Source organism: Vanacampus margaritifer, chromosome 2 (assembly GCF_051991255.1).
Source record: "Vanacampus margaritifer isolate UIUO_Vmar chromosome 2, RoL_Vmar_1.0, whole genome shotgun sequence".
Taxonomy (NCBI): Eukaryota; Metazoa; Chordata; class Actinopteri; order Syngnathiformes; family Syngnathidae; genus Vanacampus; species Vanacampus margaritifer.
Window position 1 is genome coordinate 26,203,968 of NC_135433.1, and position 27,814 is coordinate 26,231,781.

Consider the following 27,814-nt stretch of genomic DNA (forward strand, 5'->3'; position numbering starts at 1 on the left):
CCACGTTTTCACCAGGTAGTCCTGTTGAAGGTGACACAAAATGGAGGACACTTGTTCTGCCATTTTGGTATCAGCTTCAGGGTCTAGAACCGGTACAGTATGGAGAACCTTTCCCCATTTCTTACCAAACTGGACCAAAGAGTGTTGCTTGAGCTGCCTGATGGAAAACACAGCTTTCAAGAATGAGCTTTTTGCTTTCAAAAAGAGGAATCAAAGACAGTGAGAGATAAATTAATTTAATAATTTTAGCATCAAATGAGAAGTGTTTTGATTGTAACAATACATGAATTGAAACAAGTGGGCGTTAGTTGTTGTCTTCACGGTAGGTCGCACGGTTGGATGACATGCCGCCGGTCGTACGCAGTGTCGTCGCTCTCCTCGCCGTCGCTGGGTTCGCCCAGGACGCGCTCTCGTTCTCGCTCTTCCTCCTCCTCCGTCTCGCTCTCTCGGTGCAGACGGTCGCGGTCCCGGTAGCAGCGAGGCAGGGTGGGGAGCTACACACACAAACACGTCATTCCAGGCAGGTTAACTGTTTGACAAATATGTCACACTTTAATCTTTTCTATCTAGCTAGCTTCTTATTTACAGTTTATGCTACTTACTACTCTATCTACATACCCAACAACATATCTACCAAAAACCTACCTACCATCTATGTACCTATAGCATGCAGTATACCAATATGCCTACCACCAATCCACCCAAGTGCCTACCTATCTACCCATCCATCTAGCTAGCTGTCAACCTACCCAACAACATACCTCCCCATATCTGCTGTATTGACCCTATCTACCTATCTAACTACTCACTCGTCGACCAAGCCATCTAGCTTCTTAGCAACCGACCAACTTACCCAGCTACATAACTACCTACCATCTATCTATCAAACTACCTACCAGGTACCAACCCATCTACAGTATATATAATATTACCTACCTAACGACCGACCTACCTACCCAACAATTTATCTACCAACCCAACACTCTAGCTACGTTTATAAACTAAAATCGATTTCACTGACCCACCCATGTCAGGAGACTTGCTACACCAACTAAACTACCTACACTCTAAAAAGAGTTGGGTCAAAAATAACCTAACTATGGGTCACAAAATGGACCGATCCTCTAACTTGAGTCGATTTGACCCAATTTTGAGTCAAGAAATGGGTCTCATAAATATTGGTCAGATCCTTTACTTGGGTGAAAAAATTGTGTCGTTTTGTATAAAACAACTTAGAGAGTTGGGTCAAATTGACTCAAAGTGGATCGGTCCATTTTTTATCCAAAATTGGGTTACCTCTGACCTGTTTTTAGAGTGTACTCACCTACCCATCTGACCACCTACCCTTCAACATACCTACCAATCCACTTACCTACCCACCTGACAGTATCGACCAACTGACTTAAGTACTTACCAACAAACCAAAAAGATATCAATCAACTCTGCCTCCATAACTACCATCCAGCTACGGACAACTTAACCAATCCATCTACTAATTTACCCAACAATCGCACTACTTACTATCTATCCATCTATTTAATAAAATACCTTTTAAAATGTCATCTCCTTTGAACTTAGATGTACAATTCCAAAGCCATGTAAAATGACACTGAACCATTACGGGAAGCACAGAGCATGCTCTTACCTGGTTGTCGTGGCTGGGCAGGGCGCAGTAGCCCGGCTCCGTCCTGCAGAGGAGGCGAGGCGAGTGGGCGCGGAAAGGCCGAGGGGAGTGGGAGCACACGGAACGCGGGGAGGGTGAACGGATAGAGCGCGGCGAAGGGGAGCGGATAGAACGGGACGGAGAGTAGGTGACCGAGTGGGACTGGGACAGGACGTGGCCGTGGTGGTTCTGCTTGGGAGGTCTGGGCGAACGGGGAGGCAGCTCGGGGGGCTTGAGCGGGTCCACCATGTCCATCTCGGTCAGGATGGGCGGTGGCGGGATGAAATCCAGTTCCTCTTCCACCGGGAGGATTTGCATTTCGGCCGCGTCTATTTCCTGGAGCTCCGCTTTGGACAAATGGTCCACAATGCCGGCACCGAACGAGTCGCCAACAACATTGATGGAGGTGCGCATCCGGTCGCTGAATGGTAGAGGGAGTGAGTCATAAGTACAATAAGTCTCAAGTCTTAAGCTTCAAATGCCAGTCCTAAGTTACAGTGACAAAAATCCAATAGTCCCTTCTAGATTTTTTAAGTTATTACTTGGGTTAATTCAACAAGTCATCCAATCTTGCTTAGTCACTTTGCACTCAGTATCTTTACTTGGCAAAAACCTACATCTCCATATGCCCAATGACCAACCAATGGACAGCAGAATGTTTCAAGTAAACCACTCCCAAAATACCATATTGATCTGTACTAAAAAGCTCTTCTATACACCAAGAGGTTGCCGGTTAGATTCAAATCCCCAGAGGTGGGAGTAAGTCACATATGTCTGACATAAGTCAGAAGGAGGTCTCAAGTCTTTAAAGGTACTGTCTGACATTTTTCCGTTGCTGCACACAACATTCAAAATTGGCGCTCGAGGAAGCCGAAGGACGGCAGCCAACCAGGAACGAGCATGAAACCAGTCCATCAATCAGGAGTGGGGGTTCGCACACCCGAACTTATGCAGACAAGACACAGGACACACGGCTTGACTAGAAGGAAAAGGTTTAGTCTCCACCCAGAAGCGTCCCTGGTAGGCCAAAACTGATCCTTCGGACTACACCTTTAACCTTCAGGTCCCAAGTTACCATGGCAAGCAAGTCAAGTGACGTTCCCATTCAATTTCAACCAAGTTGAGTCAAGTCATTAGTTGGGTAAAGCAAGTCTCGAGATAAATCATATAATGCCGATCAATAACAACATATATGAGCATCTGTAGCTGTTCTAACACATTCACAATCATGGACTCAGACTGCTGATTGCTTGATTGTCTACTCAATTAATGTAGCACAAAGACAGGTTTTGTGGGTTTTACAGAGGCGAATGAAGTTAGATGTCGTTGTCATGACTCTTTGAGTTTCACGACTTGGTAAGACTTGTCAAGTCAGGTCTCACGAAGACCATACCAAAGTCAAGTCAAGCCTTTGACAAGTTTTAGCCAAACAAGAGCCAAGTCTTAAGTTCGGTGACCCCAGCCAGAGTTGATTCAAGGCTGTGACTCAAGCCCCCCACCTCTACTGAGTGGACAAACAGCTTCCTCCTCATTAATGACACCAACCCGCTAAACTCCTTTTCAACTCACAGTAGCCAGTCGACGGCGATGAGCAGACTGATGTCCTGTGTGGGGAGGCCCACGGCCGTCAGGATCAGCAGCATGGTGACCAATCCGGCGCTTGGGATACTGGCCGCTCCCACGCTGGCCAGAGTCGCCGTCATGCTGGGTTGAGAAAGGACAATCGCGTCAAGGACAAACAGTATGGCTACAGTTGCACCTCCAGTCACTTTTTAGACCCTAAGAAACTTTGTAGAGTACCATGAACTTGGATTTTCTTTCTTGAGCCCATTCTTGAAGCGGACTTATGATTCTTTACTTCAAAAAGAAGACATTTTTTTTCTGTTTTCTTAACGTTGCAGAACGGACCATTTGTTTGTTAAATTTCTTTAGCGACTAATCTTTAGGGCAATCCCACAAACCCTGGCGAAAGAGGTATCATGCAGATTTCCACTATCCCTGAACTAGGAACCTTTGGAGGACCAAGTGTGTTTGGAACAATTGAATCCATTTCATTCTGGAAGCAATTCTACCCTTGTGCTGACTACCCTACTAAGGAAGCGTCTCAAAATGTAAGTTAGAAAGTTATAAAACGATTAATGAGATTGTGAGAGCCATTAAGTTCAAAATTAAAGACTGCAAAGTGAATTCAGTAATTTGTTTCTAGATACATCATACATGTTTAAAAATAATTGCCGAAAAGACGGAAAACGATATACTCAGTCAGATATAGGGCTTATCTGTTTGTCAACATTTCAATTTTCCAGATTTTTGGTGTGTGGCAAAAACAGGGCCAGTGACGCACTTGGGGCCCAGATGAATCCCACTTCCTCTATACTAGGGGTATCCAAACTACGGCCCGGGGGCCATTTGCGGCCCGCCATCCATTTTTCAGTGGCCTGCGACATATACAGTGGAACTTCGGAGTTTGAACGTCTCTTAACTCGTACAAATCGGACTTCGACCCCAAAAATCGGATTAAAGAATGACTCAGCGTTTGACCTCATTCTTGGAGTTTGAACACCAAAGCAAACCAAGCAAAGCCGAACGTACCTTGATCGGGTAGCCGAGTGAAGCCGAGCGATGCCGAATGCTCACGTTGCGGTAGTGAGGACGAAGCGCTGCTCATTTCCAGTCAGAGCGGGACAATATTCCCGGAGGTGCTCCGTACATTCGCGAGTGTATTTAGATTTTTCCACGACAATTTTCTTCGTTATGGGCCCAAATAAAGACAGCAGTGGCAGTGGCAGAAAAGTAAAACGTACAGTGCTACGAACCATAGTGGATTTAGGAAGGAGACTATCGCGCCGTTATAACTACTGTGACTACTTCCGTAAATAGTGGCACGAGGACCCCTCTTAGCTGTTCAACAACATCCGTCCATCCATCATCTACCGCTTATCCGGGGTCGGGTTGCGGGGGCAGCAGCTTTAGCAGGGAAGCCCAGACTTTGACTATGAGTGCACGCAAGTCACAGAAAGAAGATAGTAGGAGTGAGGTAAATATATATATTTTTTCAAGTCTGACGTGATAGCCAATGTGTGGTCAGGGCTTTCGCGCTGGCGAGGCCGCATTAGAACATCATGACGACAAGCGAGGAAGAGCGACCAAAGACTTCCAGGTTGTAATACTGACATCCGGGGGAGGTTGCAGTGCATTCAACAAAGGATAGATTTCTCATGATTTTGAAGCCTCTTTTTACGTACTTTGCAATTTTATCATATTTTTCGGTCTTCAGTGTCTGCTCCCATATTTATGGACAACAGCATTCTACATCTGTGAAGCTGATAGTCAGCAATGTGTCGCATATTTACGACCGTCTCTCGGCCACAAGAGACAATACAGTATTTAGAGGTTAGACTCGGCGGTCACGTTGTCATTGATCGAATACTTGCACACACACTGAGAATCATTTGTCGAGGCAACCGCGACCGCTCCATCTCCAGACGAATGTTTGCCATCACTTTGAAACTGCGCGAACGAGGAATGAACAAGTAGACTGCTCGTATGTTCATCTCCATACATCAACCCTGACAACGCCGACTAGCTCCCAAAGGACTCGTGAGTCAATGTGACCTACCGCTATCGTCGACATGTGAATTTTAGTGACATGAAAGCAGGCTGGTTTAAAAAAGCGAACTAACTGAAGACAGATGCGAGGGCCAGTAAAATGTTGGTATTATTTCACCATGCGAGGCTGACAAACCACAGACAACAAAGCGTGTACAGAAAAGATCTCAGCGAGTGCAAGTCGCTGGAACGGCCAAGACCTCCGCCAGGAATATATTATATGCAAATGTGAAACACACGCACAGCATCAAAACAGTGCTGCTAGGATCCTAAGGAAAACAAGGAAACATTTGGATAATTAAATTTGTCACATTTCATGTGTGGGTTTTCTTCGGGTGCTCCGGTTTCCTCCCACATTCCAAAGACATGCACAGAAGGTTACATGAACACTCTAAATTGTCCCTCGGTGTGATTGTGAGTGTGAATGGTTGTTCGTCTCTGTGTGCCCTGCGATTGGCTGGCAACCGGTTTAGGGTGTACCCCGCCTTCTGCCCGAAGCCAGTTGGGATAGGCTCCAGCACCCCTGCGACTCTTGTGAGGAATAAGCGGTTTACGAAGATGGATGGATGGACATTTCTACATGTAGTACAGTGCTTTGAAATGCATTACATCTGCCAGAGACATTATATTGTTATTGCTATAGCTTTGTTTTGTACAACATTCTTAATATAAAGCAGAAATGTTCCATGACAGGGTTGATGTTCCCATTAAAACAATCTGCACATGAATGAAATATGATCAAAGCCTTCACAGAGTTCAGCCTTGTGTGCTCTTGTTTTTTTGTATCACTGTATTATAAATTATAAACCAAACAATAAGTATCATTTATTATTATGATCAAATTATATCATCAAACATTTGCTTTTATGCTTTTAACCAGAAGCGAATCATAAAAACTGACCGAGTAATGAAGAATTAATTTACTTAAATTAGTATAGTACACTGTAAAAAAATTACCAGCATTTCACAATAATTAACAGTATTATTTTACAGTAATTTGTTCTGCTCTGTAATATTGCAATGAATACCTGCATAAACTACAACATTCTTGGATTTTACAGCATTTTACTGTTATTTTACAGTAATGTCCTGCAATAAAAACCCTGAGCATATACTGTATAGTATAAGAGCCCATTTATAAATCCAGTACATTATGTTTTTCTAATTTGTAGATTTTATTTACTACTACTATTATTATTATTATTATTATTATTATGTTTTTGCATCCCATTTTGTGAAATACTGTACAATAAACAGTACAGTCAACCAATTGTAAGTGATCAAACATATCATATGTGTGCGGGGAGGGCCATTCCTGGGAGCGTTTTTTTTTTTTTACCCTGACCTGACAGTGACGATCTGGCCGCCGTCCAACGTGATGTCGTTCATCTGTGCGATGAAGATGGCCGCCACGGCCTCGTAGAGCGCCGTGCCATCCATGTTGATGGTGGCGCCGATGGGCAGCACGAAGCGGGTCACGCGTTTGTCAATCTTCAAATTCTCCTCCAGGCAGCGGAACGTGACAGGCAAGGTCCCGGCGCTGAATATTAACATGACGGACATAAAATAGCCAGACAGGTGGTGACGTGTGGAGGTGAGGACAGAGGGTAGGGAGGCCAGGGGGTTGGGGGGGGTTGGGGAGGTTGGTTGGGCGGCCGCAGAGATTGGCATGGAGACCAAATAATGCGGAAACGTGAGCGGAAGCCTGCAGCCTCCTCCCGACAGCTGGTCTCGGCCATGCTGGGGATACCGCGCATGTATTAGAGGAATTTGATTCCCGGGTGGGGCTAAGCTGGGGTCGTAATATAATTAGAGGAAACCTTGATAGGATTTCCCATTTGGACTCAAGTCATGTGCCAAAATAACAGTTGCTTCGCATTTGGAGCTACTGGACTCCCCTTTGTTTGTTGTTCCGGGAATGGCAAATTTTTGGTCTCAAGGGCCACATTTGTGTTGGGTCAACAAGTCAAAATTTGTAAGATATTTTAAAATTGTATAATAATTCGTGTTAGATCATGGTAGTATAATTAACTACCTGTTTTTTTTAGCCTAATGGCCAGATAAAATTGGTTATTTTTTACAAAACAAATCTTATTTACAATTAAAACCATTGCATTTAATTACATAAAAAATATTAAATACAATAGTTAAATAAATGGTTGAATTCATTATTATAATTCTATTACATGTATTTATTCATTTATCTAATTGAATAATTGCTTAGCTGATTTATTTTACATAAAATTAATTGCATAATAAAGCATTTGATGAACAGTTTCTAAATTTGTTTATTGAATAATGAATGTATTGATTTTAATAGAATTATTTTATAATACCATAAAATGAGAATGAATTATTAGATTAACATTAACATTTTTGCAAACAGTGTAAAATGTAGGCTACACATATTAAACGAATGCTATATTTTAATTTCTACTTATGACATTTAGTAATTGGTTAATATCATTACTGTAAATAACAAAATCCCAAATCAACAATTGTACTTTCTGGACATTTCCTGATTTTGTATGCAGAATAATATGCAAATATGTAGTTAATTCATTTTGGGGCGTCGAGTTAGCACGCCTGACTCCCAGTGCAGCTGTCGTGAGATCAAGTCCCTTCCTGAGTGGACTTTGCATGTTCTCCCTGTACTTTTGTGGGTTTCCTCCCACATTCCAAAAAAAAAACATGCATGGCAGAATAAGTGAACACTCTAAATTGCCCCTAAGTGTGATTGTGAGTGTGAATGATTGTTGTGCCCTGCAATTGGCGGGCAGCCAGTTCAGGTGTACCCCACCTACTGCCTGAAGACAGCCGGGATAGGTTCCAGCACGCAAGTTATTCAGATAATGGATGGATGGATACATGAATTAGAAGTAAAAAGTATTTCCCCAATAAAACAATTGTAGGTACACATTACATGCATGCATACACTGCTATTTTACTGTAGCTCATCCTTCTCACCTACTGGCCGTGCCCAGCGCGGTGATCCACGCCTGGAAGATGCCCGAATAGAAGGTGAAGGGGCTCTTGCGGGTGATGCCGAAAAAGATGGCGGGTAGGATGAGGCCACCGTGAATCATCAGGCCCACGATGACGGTCACCATATACATGCCCAGCTGCCGCGCCACTATCTCCAGGTTCCCGATGGCTGCGATCTTGCCCGCAATCAGCGAGGCGATGCCCACCGGGGAGTACCTGCAAAAATGACGATTTTCATCTTCAGAATAGAATCTCGGCCATCAGTCCGTAGTCAGGGAGTTGTTTGTTAGGCCTTGGTGAAGATACTACAAGCCAAGGTATGCTATAGTTAAGTAAGTAAGTTAGGGATGTAATTTAGTAAAGTTAGGTAAACAAACAAGCTAGCTTGGTTCCTTGTTTGTTGTGGTGCAATGAGTCACCAATCCGGTAGAATGATTTTGAAATGTTACAGTCCACTTGCATTGGGGCCAAGTGACCCACAAGATCCAGCAGATGGAGCTGTGCAAGCCATCTGTCACCAACAGTTCTTGGCGGAGGTCTTCGCAAGTCCATTCTAGCAGTAGAAAAACATGCTTGTATTCAACGTGGCATCATCCTTCATTTCAACTAACATCTCAGATTCCCATCCAGTTGCTTCTTCTCTGCGTTCCGACGTCGGCGTCCAGTCACGGTTGTTTTTACGAAGCGTGCCGCGTGCACACTGACGGATGCCTTCCTCATAGACTGCGCGTTTTTGTATACACTGGCCTCTGTGTTTAGCTGCTGGCTAATGTGTTTACACAGCACGAGTGATGCGAACATGCACGCTTCCTCTGGTGACCAGCTGCACAAGGACAGTTTTTTTTTTTCACCGCCACTCTGGTTGAGCCACTCTATTCCGTCTTTCCACGTTCTTCGTCTTCTTTGTGTTGCTTCTATGTCACGATTCATGATTGCAGTGGTGCAAAGTACCAATGCACAAATACAGCTGTACCTTGACTTACAAGTCATTCACTATGTGCGGATTTACACCTATTTGCAGATTTTATTTGGGGACGCATCCTCCATTATAATTAATCATCATCTTTTGGCATCTTGGTGCTAAGAAAGTGAGTTGAGGAGCTTCATGCAGTTCTTTCCCACCATTTAAAGGCAATTATAAACCTTTTTAGAGGTGCATTCATTTTTTGCACTTTTTGGAAGGGATTTAAAAATGCATAAATTGTATTCACATTACAATTCATGCATTTAATAAAGAACAATGTATAAAAAGTAGAGCTGTCAAATGATTACATTTTTTAATCAGATTAATCACATCATAGAATTTTGATTAATCACGATTAATCACTTAATAAAAAGGGGCTTTTTTTTATCAATATTTCTTTCTCGCCAAATTTGAAAAGCACCGGTTATGTGTTAATTATTTGACATTTAATGTTAAGAGGACGTCTTCAAAAAAAATGTATCCACTGCAAACACTCATCCTCCTCTTTTTCTAATCAATGAATTACTTGCATAATTTAAAATGGGGGGAAAATGACCCCAATATTTTGACATGAGCAAATATTCTAAATGTGATACGCAAATATTTAATGCATGTAATTATATTTATTGCTCAAACAACCTGTGCTACCTTAATCGTAGCCATCCGCTGTCACGCTAAAGGATCATCTTTGGTCAAAATTAAGAATGTGATTAATCTGCGTTCATTCATGATTAATGCAATATTTTTTTGTGATTAATTAATCAGTTAATGCTTTAACTTTGACAACACAAAAAAAAAACATAGTAAAAAAAACAACATAAAGACAGGAAATGGATTCATAATGTATAATTACTGTATGAATTGTTGGCCAGTTACTGTCCTTCAGTGTGAGTGTTCCATTCAATAAATGGCTGAAAGTGTATTGGCGACTGTGGCTGTCATCGCAGGATAAGCCTTCTAGAACAGCTGAACTTTAGTTAGGAAACTTAAAACTGTGGCAGTTGTGTGCTGACTCCCATTTAACATTAATTTGAATGTGATTGGTCCATTCTGAAAACAGCCACTCCATTTATAAGAGGGTGTGTACACTTGTGCAATCACATGATCTCAGTTGTTTATTTTTACTTCCCCTCTCGAAAATATTTTCTTTTTTTCTTTAGGTTGTACAGATTATAGGTAAAATGGTGGAAAATGTTTTAAAACAATATAGCCTTGTCTCATTTTCTACATGACAAAAACATGACATTTGAACAAGGGGGTGTTGACTTTTTATAGCCCATGTAATGGACTTAAGATGTTCTGCTTTTACCCATCTTTTATTTTTTTTTAACAAGTAAAGATCTATCTGTAATCCTACTTAAGTACAGAGTGCGAGTATTTTTGCCACCTCTGCTGGGTCATTACATTGTGGAGATGTTCCACGTCGTCTCCCGCGGGAGAAGTCAACATTGCTCCTACTCCCCCAGCATGTGTGCATACCACAGCGTCCAGGATCCCATCTGTCCACATCCTTCACACTTCCTCACCCGCCCCCCCGCTGATGCCGGGTTCCCACAGTGCGTCCACTGTCTCTTCCCTTGCCTTCTCCGTCACTGTCAGCAGCCGCTATGTGCGCTATCTCCAGCATGTCACAATAATGCAGACGCTGATTCAAGTGAGCAAAAGCAGAGGCGTTTTTGCAAAAGTGGTGTCAGAATGAACAATGTGGGAAAATAATCAAATTGAGATGGTTTTTTTTCCCCAAATATAGCCCAAACTTGTCGACACCTCTTATTCAGGGCTATGTGTGGATTTAATGCTAGCTCTAATGACAATCTCTAAAGTTAGCTTCAACATTTGTTTTTAACGTTAGCCTTTATTTTTACTTAGTAATAGTTTGGCCCCAACGAGAGAAAAGGAATGAAAGCAAGACACTGACCACATGATCATGGACACCATGGTCATGATGATCTCGTTGAGGATGTTGAAGAAGTCGCACATGACTTTGCCGCGTTCGCCCATCCTTCCCATGCAGATGCCAAAGGCGATGAAAAAGCCGATCAAGCCTGAATCAACACACAATAATACAGTCCATCAATTTAAAGGGGAAGTCAACCCAATTTTTTTGACAATAATATGTTCTTGCAGCCCCACAAGTCTAAATATGTTATTCTGTTTAACTCTTTGACTGCCAAAAACGTTAAATAACGTTTAGTAAAATCCTATGGAGGAGTGCCAAAGACGTTAAAAGACGTTTGTTTCAAAACAGAGGTGAAACAAACCATTTTCTATTGTTGATTACTCAAAAACAGAATAAGGTAGAAACAAACTTTTTTTTCTGATGAAAGATGAGAGTCCAATCTTTCATTTGGTAGTATGTGTGTTTCCATTGTCCAAACACATAATTTTCTGTGGACCTTGAAAGATCAGTCAAAAGATCAGTCAAAATGCTTAAATCGGCTGGCACCCACGGCATCCCTTTTCTGAAAACGTCTGGCAGTCAAAGAGTTAATATTGCGTGAGTGGAATATGAGTTAAGTAGCAAAATTCGACCGTTTTTATCCATCTCAGGAGGCGGCCATTTTGCCACTTGTTGTCGACTGAAGATGACATCAATGTTGCTCAGGTCAATCGCAGATCAGCTTCAGAAAACAGGTGAGCTGTGATTGGTCATTCCCTGAGCCCTGAGAAACATTGATGTCATCTTCAGTCGACAGCAAGTGGCAAAATGGCCGCCCCCTCAGATGGATAAAAGATTCCACAAATGTAAAATTAATCTGAATGTCATGTTTAGACTAGTGAAGTCACATGCTGTTTAACAAATTATTGTCAAGAAATGTTTAAGGTTGACTTCCACTTTAAGACTTGATTTGACTTATTATTCGAAATTGTTAAAAAAAAATCAATGCCTTTTTAAAATCATGACTCAGCTCAACATGAAAAAATTCTATGTGGTATTATCCTCTGACTTTTGGAAATTTCCTGGATTTCAGCTTGGTAATAGCGTCCTCACTTAAGTGGTGTGGTAGTGGCAGTGACAGTAGTAGTGGTAGCAGTGGTCATATACAGTACGTGCTCGTGGTAGCAGATGAAGTAGTTGAAGTGTTAGTGGTATTGGTAATCGTGGTACTGGTAGTGGCAGTTCTACTGGCACCGGTTGTGCGTGATCGTGGTGGAGATTGTAGAAAATGGTAGTAGTTGTTGTGGAAGTGGTAGTAGATGGTGGGAGGAGAAGTAATTGAAGGGGTGGTAGAAGTAGTAGTTAGAGGTGATGGTAGTGGGAAATGGTGAAATTCAGAATTTCAGAGTTCAATTCAATTCAACAGATACATTTGAATTGACTCCACCGCCACAGGAAGCTGAATTGTGAATTTGAATGTGAATTGCAGGAGGTGGAACTGAATTCAGAAAAACTCATTCTCCTCACATATCAGTGAGAACGAGACCGTGTATTTACTTAGTATGCTCCAAACAAAATTTCCAAAAATGTTTGGGCAGACATTTTTTTAAACACTTAGATAAAGCAAGGTATTTTGGCAAATTAAGTGCCGTTCTTCTGTCATTTCAAACCATTTGAAAGTTTTCACAATTTTAATCAATTAATGAATGAATCAATTTTAATATGAAATATACAATTTTAATGTTGATAAAAAGCAATAACTACACTTTACTATTAAAACAATCACTACACTTTATTATTCACTATTAATTAAGAAATGTGTACATAAAGTCCTTACAATATTTGTGTGAAATTCATATTTGTAAATAGGCTTATATACTGTAAAGCTTCATTGTTAAATGCAATTTAATTTTGTATGCATTTCTTTGAATTTCATGGAATTTTCATTCGACTTCCTGCAATTCGAAATGTGCATTGCAATTCTGCTTCCTGTTTGCGAACTCAATTCAAATTCAAGAATTAGGGGTCATTCTCAATTCAATTCTGAATTTTCCTACAGCTCTGGTGGAAGTAGTACTGTTGTGGTAATGGCGGTAATAGTAAGGATGGTGGGAACTTTAATAGCAGTGATGGCAGTCATTGAAGTAACAGTATCAGTAGTAGTTCTAGTGTTAGTAACTATACTGTAGTAGTAGTCATAGAAGTAATGGTGAAAACGGTAAGAGTGGTAGTGCTCGTTATAGTACATAGTGAATACTAGCAGCAGTAATACTGGTAGTATCAGGAGTAGTATTCTCACCGAGAACGTTCATGCCCCATTTGTATTCCAGCTTCTTTCTGCTGACTATGACCGGCTCCGTTTGGTTTGCGGCCGCCACCGCCGCTTGTTTCAACACCGTCTGGACCTTTAGTCACACAGTTTGACACAAGTTGCTACACGGCAATCCACATGACCAGATAGTGAACAAACGAGCGGGAGGCAGCCAAGTGACCTGCTGGAAGCACGCCTGCACCAAGTTCTCCGGGAAGAGGTTGCGAATGAGGTCGAGGAAGGCATCCAGACTGCTGACTTCCTGGTTCTTCAGGGAGCTGGAGACGGTGGAGCGCCCCCTGAGCTTAGGGTTGCCGGGGTGAATGCTGAGCACCAGGATGACGCCCAGGATGGCGGCAATGATGGTGGTGCTCATGTAGTACACCATGGCTCTGCTGCCCATCCTGCCGCTAGAGCGAGCGTCCAGACCAGCCAGTCCTGAAACACACAGGTGGACATTTACCATTTCTTTATCACATGTTTATTACCTAATTTTGGAAACATATTATTTGATTGTATTTGTGCTAATACAGTGTTCCCCAACCCCACAATATTGCTGATTTCAAAGCAAATTTTATGGGGTTTTACTAAGGATGGGTGAGTACCAATAACAGGTATCGATAACGGGCTTATGGTAGGGCATCGAGTAATTAAGGAGGCTGCCGCTACCAGCCACCAATACTTAAAGCAATAAAAACAAATTGGGGGGGGGGGGTGGGATTAAATACTGGGGCATAATGACACAATCGTCCAACTATCATCAACACAGTAAATTTCGGAAAGTAAATCGTGCTCTAAAAAATATTATATTCGGTCCAAGTCTAAAGAGTAAATTTTCCACTTAGAAGTGTAAAATATTTCAAAAAAATAAAAAAATAAAAAAATGTGTGTGTGTGTTGAGAAAGGCTCGCAGAAACTTCAGTTTGGGAGACAACCAATCTCCGCTCCTACTGTGTGTCAGTATATCGCTGGTCTCAGGTGGAATTCTCGTATCTCAGAGACCGAGGAATTATTGTCGTTGCGTTCAATAAAATGTATACAGTACATCAAATGAACTAGAGGTACTCGGTATCGGTGAGTACTCAAGAGTGAATACGAACAGCCCTAGTTTTTGTATACAATCAAGTGAAGTGCCACAACATGCTGGTCATCACTGAGCTCTGTAGCATCTTACAATGTATAATTCCTGAAAACATAATATAATATAGCCAAATATAATCATGTAATCCTGTATTATTACATATCAGCAAAAATGTTATCACATTAACAGTCAGGATTTTTTTAATTACATTATTTGTGAAATTATTTTTATTGGGTTTTACTACATTTTTGATCGAGTTAAGTGCACATTTTATTACATTTTCAGGTGTTTTTCTTGTTTTCCGAAAACAATCAAATATGACTAGGCTATTAGGCTAGTCATATGCCTGTGAGAATTGTTGCATGGTCTGTTTGTATGTGTTGCTGCCTTGCACGTGATTTAGAGTAGCAATTCTTATGCCTTGGTCTGACTACAAGAAAATAGCCCGATTTTGGCCCGACCGACGTGTCGCGGACAAACGGGGCATGTCGTGAACGATTTTGAGTTGTCTTGACGTAGCGTCGCTCGTGTAGTGTGACACATTCAACGATTGGTCGCCTGTTGTCTGGGACGATTCACGACCATCACGAAGAAAGTCTAGCATGCCAGAATTTTTGCTTGTCTTGTCGCACAATGTGACAAACCTACCTCGTCGTCCTTTTGGTTCCGCAGCATTGACCAATAGCGAGAGGGAGCGAAACGTCAGCACGTCGCGTGCTGTAATGCCAAGAGCACCCGATGATCGGGTGGTGTCTTGTCGGGTTCGGACTTGTAGTGTGATTACACGTCCGGTCCACGACACAGAACAAATTAATCGGGTAATCTGAAAAAAGTCGCTTGGAAGTCACTTAAAAGCTTTCGAAACATTGGAACATCTATGCCGTTTAGCACGATATATTAGCAAAAATGCTAGCAAACCTTTAATATTAAATGAACATTTTAGTGTTTGAACACACAAAATTCCATTCTATTTACTTTTATGCCTCAATTTTAGAGTCAACTTCAACTGAGAGTGGCAAATAAACAGCACACGTTGCCTCTTATTTGGACAACAGTAGGGATGTATTTCTTGAGAGTGAGCAAGCGAGAACAGGCGCTAAGGAATACTTTAAAACGTGCATTTTGTTGAATTTAAGTGTTTGAATACAATATGTTTAAAAGTGTTTAAAGTGAGTTTAAGTTTAAGTGGATAAACGTTGTTTAACTGTAGACACATGCAATTTATTATATTTAATACCACATAGGCTCCATATAAAAATATATATAAATAAATAAATATATTAATATATATATATATATATATATATATATATATATATATATATATAAATATTGTGTAACATATTATTTAAGGAAAAAAATTAAAGAACAATAAAATGCATGTAAATACTTTACAGAAAAAGTCTTAGTTTGAGCCAGTGGGGGACGCATGATCCAAATTTGAGCCAGGAAAACCTGTGTATTATTATTTTGAATACAAGGTGAGCTGAAGAGGAAGCGAAGTGTCACCTGTGATGAGGCTGGAGATGATGAGGGGCAGGATGAGCATCTTGAGCATCCTCATGAGGATCTCTCCGGGGAAGGAGACCATGGTCAGGGTCGAGCTGTCCGTCACCGTCATGTAACGCAGCAGCATGCCCAGAGCCACACCCATCACCACACCTGGCACACCATCACAACTCATTATTATTAGTAGTACAATCTCATTCACTGGTATTGAGAAACGCATTGGGACACAGCTGTCAGTTGTCACTGAAAGTAAATTAATATGTTTTGAATTGACTTTAAAAAAAAAAAATCAATAAAATAGTTGTCCCTTAAAAGCATTTCAATGTATTTTTTAATCATCTTAAATCTATTTGATTTTAATTTAATTCAAATAAACTCAAAACAAAATAAAAAAACTTTTAATTAAATGTTTCATTAAAATCATAATGTAAAAAAAGATCAATTGTCACTGAACTTACATAAAAACCTTTAAACAGTTTTTAATTAATTTACTTTGACTAAATAAATACTTTTTTTTAACATGTCATCCTTGAAGTTGTATTAAAACCCTTTTAGCTTATTACTTTATACTGTAATGTAATTATTTTTTTAAATTGAATCTAAATAATTGAAAAAATACTACATTTTGAATTCAACTTTTGTAACTAAATGAATTATAATTTATTTTTAAAAAGTGCAATGATGCATTTTAAAATGTATTTTAAAAATGATAGATTTTGTGGTCTCTGAAGTTTATTTGATATACACTTAAAATTTATTTTCATACTTAATTTTATTCCATTTGAATAATCAAAACAAAAACACATTGAATTTATTTTTAAATAGTGTTTTGATATCTTACAGCATCCACACATGACAAATAGATGAGAAAACACTGTCCCTAAAGTTCAATTAATACATTTGAAATGATAATTTTTTAAATAAAAATTAAACATGAATAAAAAGAAATAATTGACGTCTCAGTCATTTTTAATCGAGCTACAAATGTTTTAATTCATCAACCTTTCTTTCACTGACTGAGAACGATGGCGGTCCATCACATATTCAACACACTGCGTCCCAATACTTTTGAGTCTAAGTGACATATCAGGTGCACTGTGGCAGATTACAGCTTTGTTGGTCAACATCTCAATGAGGTGTATCAATTCTCGCTTCTACTAGCAAGGTAAACACTTGACATCCTGACATTGGCACGTACCCACGACAGTGAGGCCCAGCAGGAGGCTGTGGGTGTTGCGGCTGCAGTGGCCGGCGTCTTTGTAGCCCACCTCCGTGCTGTCATCCTGCCGACTTTCATCTCCTGCTTTGGACTTGTTGGCGTTGGACTGGTTGACTGTGGCCTGGTTTGTCATCCTGCCTGTGGACACGGTGGGAACGATAAAGCTAAGGATTATAGCCACATACCTTGGCATCAGTGGGCGGCATCCATCAAAAGGCTCGCCAACTGGCATATTGTACTCTACAGTAGACAGTTTTGTATTCAATCGTTTCATTTCATATTTGAATGCTTATTGTGACATTTTCTATCTCGGGAAACTGCTGTATTGCTCGCAAAATATAGCAGCATCATATTGCAAGTTACTCCAAGATCCCCGTCCTTAATGCATATTCCGTGAACGGGAGACAAACTATCGATATTGGCATAGATTGTCGATCATCCATAAAGTATTGTACGCCAACATAAAGTGTCAATATTGTAAACGGTATTTCAAGTTCCTCCGTACATATTTTCTTCCAGCCATCAACACAGGCAACCCACAGGTATCCACGCCAAGTCCCCTATCGTACACTCTGTATACATACGTACATGACTGAACAGCCACTCCATTGTGACAAACAACTACCCACTCCTCAATACCCGCCACAAAAACGAAGAAACAAATAGCAGACTTGAGAAACAGATCTGACTCCACATCAACGGGATTCTTTCTTCCAAGTTTCTGGGCATGAAGCTGGAAAATATGAGCTCACCTGGATTACGACGGAAGCAAAAGATTCTGAAAAACAATGTTTTACCAAGAAGCTCCGGATGGTCACCATCACCTCGCAAAAACTCTTTGGCTGCCCCCTCCTTAGAGTAACTAACAGAAAACTGGTGGCATCCGGTGATGACATCCAAAGGCCACTTGTAGAAACTGTAACTCTTTCAGGGACATGGGGCAGGATGATAACAGACTGAAAAAAAAATTATTCAAATATCCCAGGGCTGTTGCAATAATTAATGAAGCGACAGTGAAAGCACACCGCACACCTCAGCAACCTGTCGAACATCCACCTGACAACCAATGCCTGTGCAGGAAACACACAATATTTTAACTATAGCGCAATCAAACAAAATGTGCTTTGCTATATCAAATACAATTATTGGAAAAATAAAGAAACGTTTGTATTTATTTCAATTCTTAGGTGCGCTACGTATATGCAAAATGACCGTTTAAAAAAGTTTTCCTGACAATTGTGATACTGTACATGTTTTTTTTGTCATCATGATTTTGCAAAATATTGGATTCTTGTGTTGTATGTGTGTGTGTATTGTGGGATTCCCGCGCCCACAGAACTGCATCATACACAATTGGATTAGTCATCTGCAAGCATTTTAGTTATTGATGGTCTTATTTTAATTCCCGTGGTTCAACGCAGGATTGTTAAAGATCATATTTCCCTCCCAACATTCTCACGGCCTCCAACGCAACAAAAGCTCCGATTGTGAGCGCGTCCCCTGTCTGTGTTTCAGACTCCCACCACCTCATGTAAACACATCTGGAGTGCGGCGCCACCAGCCAAGTCTACGTCAGAGCGCCGACCGTCTCTCTTTCCAAACAGATTATAATCCAACAGACAATCACCAAAACAGCGTTACCTGTCCACCTCAAGCGCTCATCCTCCGACCCCCCTCGATGTGATGTCCGGAGATGGAGAACGTCCCGGCCAGTTTGGACGGCGGGGATGTAATCCTCCTGTCAAATGTGCGGCCAGGACAGGAATGGGGGGGGGGGTTGGTGGAGGAGGCTCCGCTGTTGTAGTCTTCACAAATCCTCTTTTCGATCCTTATGTCATTATTTTCCCGGACAGCGGGGTTACGAAGAGGTGGCACGGGAGAAAGACCAGATTTTATCGTCGCGACAGTCCGTTTTCGCATTTTTCCAAGCAAAACTATGTGGGAACTCAATACAGAGGCGGAAATATTCGGCACGCCGTCCTGTTTTTTTTTAAATTTTTTATACGTAATAGTTTGTTAACAAAACTCTTTTAAAGGTTCAACTATTCAAAAGTGTTGTAAAACTCGGCCCCTTCCCTCACTCTACGGGTGCCATGCGTCATTATGTCGCCTCAAGATTGAAAGCCCCCTTTTTTTTTTGTATTGAAAACTGAGTGAACATGGTTGGGTTATAGAGCCACAAAGATAAGTACGTGAAGATGAATTTTTGTCAATGAATGCACATATTCACCTCATCATTTATTTATTGCGTCTGGTGACAGTGCACTAAATTAACAATTTGTTTAGCATATTAAATTAGAACGTGAAAACAACTTAGTGATTGGAGCCCAAAAGTATATGCTAGCAATATTAGGTATAAGAACAATTTCAACGATACGGTGACTGCTAACTCAAGCAGATGGTGTTTTGTTTTGTTTTCCTGGTGATTTTACAGACGTGAGGATTCTGACCGATAGTGACAAAATGTAGTTTTCACAAAAAAAAAGGACACACCTGGGCAAAATAACACGTTGCAATACTTTTGGGTGGGCTCCACCATAAGCTGCTATCTTGTACGCTGTGTATCCGATCCGCATGTAAACACCTTTAGATAAAAGCTGAACTGTTGATTGCTTGTTTGATATCCATCTTTTGATGCACAACACAAATGTTTTCAATATGAAAAAATAAACCTTCCTTACTGTCGAAAGCTTGCTCTCTTAATGTTGGAGAACAAAAGGAGAATGGAGACAATCTGGAGGGTGGAGGTTTGACGATTAAACTACAAGGACATGTTGAAAGACGTCAACCTGTTTAGCAAACCTTTAAGTTCCCCCAGCAGGCAGATTATTTGCTGCTCCAGGAAATGTCAGAGCAGTTTCAAGGTGAACCCTGAACGCCTCCACCCTACCACTATTTCTTTGCCTGAAAACTACTTCATTACACTTTTACGGGACCACGGGAACAGATGCTGATTAGAGGATGAGAGTAAGAGGAGAATGAGGCCTGGCCTGTCACAGCTCTGGGTTCGTTGCATCACGTTACGGCTTAGCGCGGCCAGTAAAAAAACAGGAGCCACAGCGGTCAGAGGGTTCGGAGCGCCGCCCGACCGGACAGCTTCCAGTAAATCCTGGATGTCAGCGCCGAGATCGCACAGGTGGTTGTGCTCAGCTGCCAGGTGGGCCGCCGGGAAATCCCTTTAAAGAGACGTTTGCAGAGAGAGCTTCGGGACAATGAAACACGAAACGAGATCATAGCGGAGTGAGGACGTAAGAACCAGAACTTGTACTGTCGCTCAGCACACTTACGCGGCATTATTAAGTCGGTCCGACTGGAAGTGAACTTTTAAGATGTAAACACCTTAGTCTGGCAGATCAGACCATATTCCAGTGGTCAAAGACGAGCTAACGCACCTGGACAATGACGTAGACGATAGGATGCTGGAAGACCAGGATGAAAAACCAAATAGGAGGAAGGGTGCAGTATGGCTTTTGCCCCAGGTTCGGAATTTTTAGGAGTGAGCGGTAGATTTCAATACGATAAAAATCCTATATGGTAGTACTAGTAGAAGTTGTTAGGAGTGTACTTTAGTAAACCTGACCTGGGTAAACCACTGGTATACTTCAACTGGGAAACTTTACCTCCTAACAGGTAAACGACTACTGAATGCCACAATCAGTAACTTAAAACTCAAGTAACCTTTACGTTCTAACAGGTAAACCACAAGTACACTTGAGTCTCTACTGGGTGTACTACTAGTCTTTTGATCCTCGAGAGCCACAGTCCTGCGTGTTTTAGATGTCTCCCTCTTCCAACACAGGTGATGATGGTTATCAGGCTTCTCCAGAGCTTGCTGATGAGCTGATCTTCTGAATCACCTGTGTTGGAGGAGGGAAACATCTCAAAACCGCAAACTGCGGCTCTCAAGGACAAGGGTTGTAATCATCAATAACTATATATATATATATATATATATATATATATATATATATATATATATATATATATATATATATATATATATATATATATATATTTATTTATTTTTATTTTTGGTGTGGTAACTACAAATCAAATTACAGAATTTCTACCCATTTCTGACAAATCCACAGACACAAATAAGGCTCATTACAAAAGAAGAAAATATGGCAAACCCTAACTTGTAGACGATTTACGACACTTCATTTTGAAGTTTGTGGTACTGTTTCAGACGGTGAAAAGGATTTGTAGTGCTTCCACGTTCCACCCTCGCTAGAACTTGTCTATCGCACTTAGCTCAGTGACTTCTTGCTAGTTGGTAGCTAGCCACTCTTACTCGTCGCTACCAATAGCTCCTGGTTGTCGGGCTGCTCCATCACCGTGGCTTTCCGGGCCTGCTCGCCGTCGTTAACCTGGCCTGCTCCCTCCCTCCCTACAGATTGTGATTTTGTTGCTCATTTCAAATTTACTGAGCCACTGATTCTTCTTCTTCTTCTATTTCTTTTTTTACAAAGCCATTGTTGACAGGTACGAATGATTGATTGGTCGTGTGGATGGGGTGCTCATCAATAACCAGGTTAGTGGATCTCAATCTTAATGAAGAATGACAGAAAAAATGACGGACGACCATTTCGCTGAGGAATGACAGATTGACGATTACAATTTGGTTCAGCTTGAAATATTGACGTGTGAACATGCCCGAAGGGTGTCCTGACTGTTTACGATTGATGAATGACGGACGCTCAAAATTTAACTCCAGATACTACCTGATAAACTTCTAGCAAACTTTACTTTCTACCAGGTAAACTACAAGTAGACTTTACCCTCTAATGAGTAAACCACTAGTAAACGTTATTCCAAGTAAGCTACGATTAAACAAAAATATACTGAGTGTCTCCAAAAAGTTCTAGGAAAGTTCAATATGTCTGCACAAGATCACAACCCTCTACGTAAGCATGCGTGACAAATTTGGCAACAGTAGCGACAAGTGGGACGGCCACGCGTGACAACCGCCACAATCTCAATCAGGGATGGCGGCCGTTGTACTTAGGACCCAACTTCTTAATCGCCACAGTTTCCATGACAACGGGCGATGACAGGGCATGATAATCCCTCACCACAGCGGCCTTTGATTACTGTAAACGAGCTCTAGCCGACGATGACGTCAGAGTGGGACGCCACTTGCAACGCATACCACAAACAGTCAACTTTACTTCATATCGGGGTAACTACTACAATACCAAAGTTTAGCTTCTACCTAGTAAACCGCAAGTAAACTTGACCTTTCTCATAGCAGGATCCCATTTGTAATACACATTTTAAGGGAAGGAAGGGACGCCAAATGTATTTATTTAGCACATTTCATACACAATGCAACTCAATGTGCTTCACACAACCAAAAGAACAACACCTACAATCATTTATGAACGGAACAGCTGAAGACATTCGACATTCAGATATTCCAACTGAGGTGTTTGTATGGCGCATGTTCATTCCGTTTGGTCATTCGGATTCATTCGAGTCGGAATACAAGACTCCATGTAAACTAGTCTTCATATCACAAATAGTCAACTTTATCTTCTGTTTGGTAAACTACAAGTAAACATTTACCAGGTAAAGTAATTGTAAATCCAGTATTCTACCAAGTCAACCGCTAACAATCTTCATCTTTCCAGGCTGGATTCAGAGCTGGATGCCCCTCACAATGCAGCAAACTTTAAAACTTTATACTAGGGATGTTCGATACCACTTTTTTTAGACCGATATCTTCAGTACTCACAGATACCATTAGTACTTATGATACATAAGACAGATTTTAAAAAATATATATTTTTTAAAAGACCTATATAACCCAATTGTAGCAAATTTCCTTAAAATTGCTTGAAATTAATGGCAATTCTATTCTTTCAATTTGCTCCCAAGTCATTTTGCATAGAGCAAACAATGAAATAGTAGCCAGGAGAAAAAAAAGTCCCAATCAAAATAAGTGGTTGTACAACTTCCTTTTAAGGAATACAGTAGGGCTGCAACTATTGAGTATTTAGTATTCGAATACTCGACTGAAAATTCTAACAAGTAGGCTACTCAAATACTCGGATAAAATATATTTTTTGCTTGGATAAAGAGTAATTTAAAGTACACAACAACAAAAATAAAGACATTTTCACTTAATAATGAAAATCAAGTTCCATGGTTTAATCAACAGTTTATTAAATTTTTCAAATTGTACACTTACATTATACGCCGGGGTAGTGATTGTGCATTTATGAATTTTGAGCAGTTTAGCAGTAGGCCATATATGCCGGGCTCACGCGAGTCGGCTGCGCCCTCAGCCTCGTTCTTCGCAGGCGCTCGCTACCTCCGCTAATGATCCTTCCGCAGGTTCACCTACCTTGTCTAAATAGTCGTCGCCGCCATTTCCGCATTCCGCTTGCCCCTTCGATTTGTCTTTAATTCCTTTGTTCCTGCTGCTTGAATCAAATAAGTAACATCCGCTTCTTCTTCCTTCCCTTGCATTGGTGACGAAAGTGGCTAAATTAACGTAGCCCGTGCGTCGGCTATGTTAAAGCCTTAAATAAATGAGTACTTCAGGCAAGAAAAAGCTCTCGGATTTTTCGTACTTGAGGTACCTGTGGCAGTCAAAAAATGCAAAATAACCATTTCAGCCTTTTGTTCCTGACCAAAAAACAGCCACAAGAGCGGGGACCAATACCAGTATCGATATCCGTTGCGAGTACCGATACCATAAAATATGTCCAGTATCGGTTCAATACCAATACCTGGTATCGGTATTCTCCCATCCCTACTTTATACTATTAAATGTTTCAGCTTCTACTGGGTAGAGTCAATGTTACCTTCTGGGCCTTTATGCGGGTCTTTATCTTCGTGGGCTAGTATTGTCGGGTTGGAGGGTTGTTTGAGTTGCATATTTTGTTAGAAAAGTTCTATATAGTAATTGATATTGATATTGATTGATTCTTCCACGTAAGCTACTAGTACATTTCTCCTTCTACCAGTTGTACTACTAGTAAGCTTCCAGGTAACCCACTAATAGCAACCTTCCCCTTTCAAAGCATATTATAAATAGTTCAACTTTACCTTCTACCAAGTAAGCTTTTAGTTACCTTTACATTCTACTGGGTATACTACCAATAAAGATTCAACTCTACCAGGTAAATCTACCAGGCAAACTCCACTGTCTACCGGTGAACCACTAATAAACTAGAAGCATACCAGATAAACTACTACTACATATTCAAATGAGTAAGTTACACTCATTATTGGCTAAACAACTAACATTTATATCAACCGGGAAACTGGGAAACAGGGGTAAGCAAACTCGGTCCTCAAGGGCCGCAGTCCTGCAGGTTTTAGATGTCTCCCTCCTCCAACACAGGTGAGGGTCATTAGCCGGCTTCGCCAGAGCTTCCTGATGAGCTGATCATATGAATCAGCTTGGTTGGACAAGGGAAAAATCCAAAACCCGTAGGACTAAACTACTTGTAACTAGTAGAAGCCTTTAGCGGCTTAACTCCGCTCAGTCAACTAGCACCAAACATCGTGTTCAATAGCAATACTTCCTGTTGTGTTGACACAACCCCAATCAGCAATTAAGCAATTTTAAACAAACCAGTGCCTGTCACCATCTTGGCTTATCACATGGATTCCAAATGATTTGTTTATTTATTTACCTTTTTTTAAGGCTATGCTTTCATTGGCATGGTTTATCTGATGCTGAAGAGCAAGCCCCCCCCCCCCCCCCCAAGTTATTTTTTTTAAAAATACATTTTCATTTGCATTTGACAGGCTGATGATGCCATAATAATCAATGTCAATCTGTTATTTGAAAGCTGGGTGACAATGTCAGAAGTTCATGCTCCACACATGAATGAAACAACAAATGAAGATTGTGTAAATACATATTGGACTACAGTAGTAGTAGTAGTGGGGGGGGGGGTGCGGGGGAGTGCACATGTGTGTGTGTGTGGTGTGTTCGGGTGTTTGTGTCACAGGGGATTACTTGCAACAGTTGATTGTTTGGTGTGAGCTTTGCAAAGGGATGGACATATAATCCAATCCTCCCCAGCCTACCGCCAACCCTCCGTCCTCCTCCCTTGAAGGAAGATACAATACAATTGACAGCTTCATCCCAGTCGACGTCATCATTCATATGATTGTTTTGTGTAGCACTTTTTGGCAATCATGGATATCATCCTCAAAATACGTAAAAAATGCTGGTGAAAGTGTTTTTTTAAGGGCTTATATTGAGACATTAAGCACTGCCTTAAACTGTGATTTTTGATTGATGCTGTCAGAAATGTATTCATTTAACCCTCCAGTCAATGGGGTTGGGTCAATTGGGGGCAGGGCCTGGGGGAGGTAGGATGCGGCAGTACAAGTGGAAATATTTCTAGCAGAATTGTCTCATTTATGTGTACAATACTATTTTATTCAATGTACATTTTCCAATATTGACCCAAAATTTTGCTATAAATAATATCAAAACAAGCAGTGCACCAAAGCAAAAAACACAACAGAAGGGTTAACGGGTACGACTGACCAGCACCAACGGAACACTCTGTATTACGTAGTACAGAAGTATCAGAGTTCAGCACTCATTAGGAAAAACATGACAACAAACGTACAAAACAAGTTCACGGGTCAATGTGAACTGCTCTGTTTAGTGTTTAACCGTAATAACACGATACAAAATCAAATATCCATACATATATTATTTTTTTAAGAGAATGGCACATTTTCTACTTTTCGCATTTATGGATTTTCCAGTTGTAGTTTCTGCACATTCCTGCTAACAAACACTGACATACGTTCCTTGGGGGAGGTGATTATGGCAAGCAGTCAACACATTATTTGACTATAGAATAGTGGTGAAAAAAATAAAAATACAGTCGTAAGAGAACAAGAAGATATTGTGACACCCCTTCGCTACGAGTGTGTGTACACGTGTTTGTGTAGCTCTTCCCCTCCCCTCTCGGGATGATAATCTGTGTGTATTAATCTGTTGTTTGAACTCCTTAAGCGCAGTCAGTCGATCACATCTGCTCTCGTCACCCTTGCAAAGATCGGCTATTTATAAACCCTCTCGTTGCTTTTCTTCATTTTATTTTGGCTGGCCTCTCATACACACACACGCACGCACACACAGAAGTCATCGGGACCTCATTTCACACAGCTCACAATAAATCCCCTTTCCTCATTTGGCCACCAGGTGCCTTGGCAACACCTCAATCCTGATCGTGATGGAATGAGACAACCTTTATTAGTCCCACGGTTGGGAAATTGGCAATGACGGCAGATTGCAGGCATTGTCAACTTCACCCATAACTGTGTAAATTGCAAGTTAAATGAGCTTTTTACCAGGTAGAAAACTTCATTTGCTACCTTGTAAACCAATCCACAAACTTCCTCTTCTACCACATAAAACAGGTAAACTTCAACTACTGTAGTTCAGGTAAATTACAGTACTATCAACCTTCTACCAGGTGGACTACTGATAAACTTTACACTCTATACAACTTAGAAATGTCACTTTTGAGGTGGTAAAATATTAGTAAACTGGTAACCTATGTCACTTGTTAATCTACTAGTAAACTTCATCTTCTACTTGCTGAACTTCTGCCTGTTACACAACAACTAAACGTTACTAGTAGTAGTAAGTAGTTGCTAGTAAACTTCCCCTTCTTGCAGGTAAACAACTAGTCACCTTATACCATCCAATGCATCGTAAACGTCACACCTACCAGGTAAAATACAAGTAAATACTCCCATTCTGCTAGGTAAAACCACTAGTAAATGTCACATTTGCATGGCAAACCATTTGTGAACGCCACCGTTTACCAGGTAAATGACTAGTAAACTACACTTTTTACCAGGTCAACTCCTAGCAAGCTTCCCCTTTCACTTGGTAAACCACTCAAACTTCACCTTCTAACCAATCAAACATTGGGAAACATCCTTTCTACTGACACCCTATATGTAAATGCCAACTACTAGTAAACTTTCTAACCATGTAAACCACTTAAAATTGTTTAATTGAAAAAGAAAAACAATAAAAACAGCAACTGAAAGAACCTCTATTATGTATAAAATGAAAAGAGAGGGGAAAAAAGCAGGAACCGGTTCGAGTTAATATGAGATGGACGGTAGAGGGTGACGGGTGAGGCGGAAGTCGAGTCCGGAAGCTTACCTGTTGAGCTTCGCTATCTCCCGTCCGACAAGAGCGAGGCATCGGGAGATGAAGAAGACGGCTGTGGCGATGACGGGAGATGCAAAGTCACAGTCTTTGCGTCATCTGAGGAAATTTGCAGATTATACGCAAATGACAGCTTGGTGCTCGGGAGTAAACCCCATCAGCAAACCCAATCCCCTCCTGCCTCATCCCGCGCCACCAAAATCCCTCCAACCGTCACTCACCTCCTCGCTACCGCAGGTCACTTCTTGGATGCTGATCAGGGAAAAGAGTCATTAGGATGCGTGCAAACAAAAAAAAAGAGATTTTTAGGATAGCAAAAGGGGATTTACCCTCCCGTCCACAGGGGGGCAGTGTGACTCTGCTCTGTAGCGACAGCTCCAGTTTGTCAGCTTCTTTCATGGTGATCATAGTGGTTTTTCATCC

General features: G+C 41.1%; 1 protein-coding gene across 1 annotated transcript; it reads right to left on the bottom strand.

Moving 5' to 3' along the window:
* Window positions 1–217: 217 nt before the first annotated feature.
* On the bottom strand, window positions 218–27,814 carry slc1a9 (solute carrier family 1 member 9). The gene is made up of 13 exons (XM_077557758.1): window positions 27,721–27,814; window positions 27,613–27,643; window positions 27,386–27,490; window positions 17,200–17,358; window positions 16,002–16,154; window positions 13,593–13,849; window positions 13,400–13,505; window positions 11,140–11,266; window positions 8,240–8,473; window positions 6,618–6,812; window positions 3,233–3,367; window positions 1,646–2,084; window positions 218–494 (listed from the first exon to the last, which is right to left on the bottom strand). The coding sequence occupies exons 4-13, from the start codon at window positions 17,351–17,353 to the stop codon at window positions 318–320; spliced, it is 1,977 nt and encodes a 658-aa protein (XP_077413884.1). The 5' UTR covers window positions 17,354–17,358; window positions 27,386–27,490; window positions 27,613–27,643; window positions 27,721–27,814; the 3' UTR covers window positions 218–317.

What these genes read in the sequence shown, in the direction of transcription:
- slc1a9 (XM_077557758.1), bottom strand. Translation starts at nt 17,353, where the DNA reads ATGACAAACCAGGCCACAGTCAACCAGTCCAACGCCAACAAGTCCAAA. An exon ending in ATGGGGCATGAACGTTCTCG is followed by an intron (nt 11,267 to 13,399) that starts GTGAGAATACTA and finishes GTGTTGATTCAG; the next exon opens with GCTTGATCGGCTTTTTCATC. An exon ending in GCGCTGGGCACGGCCAGTAG is followed by an intron (nt 6,813 to 8,239) that starts GTGAGAAGGATG and finishes GTTAATATTCAG; the next exon opens with CGCCGGGACCTTGCCTGTCA.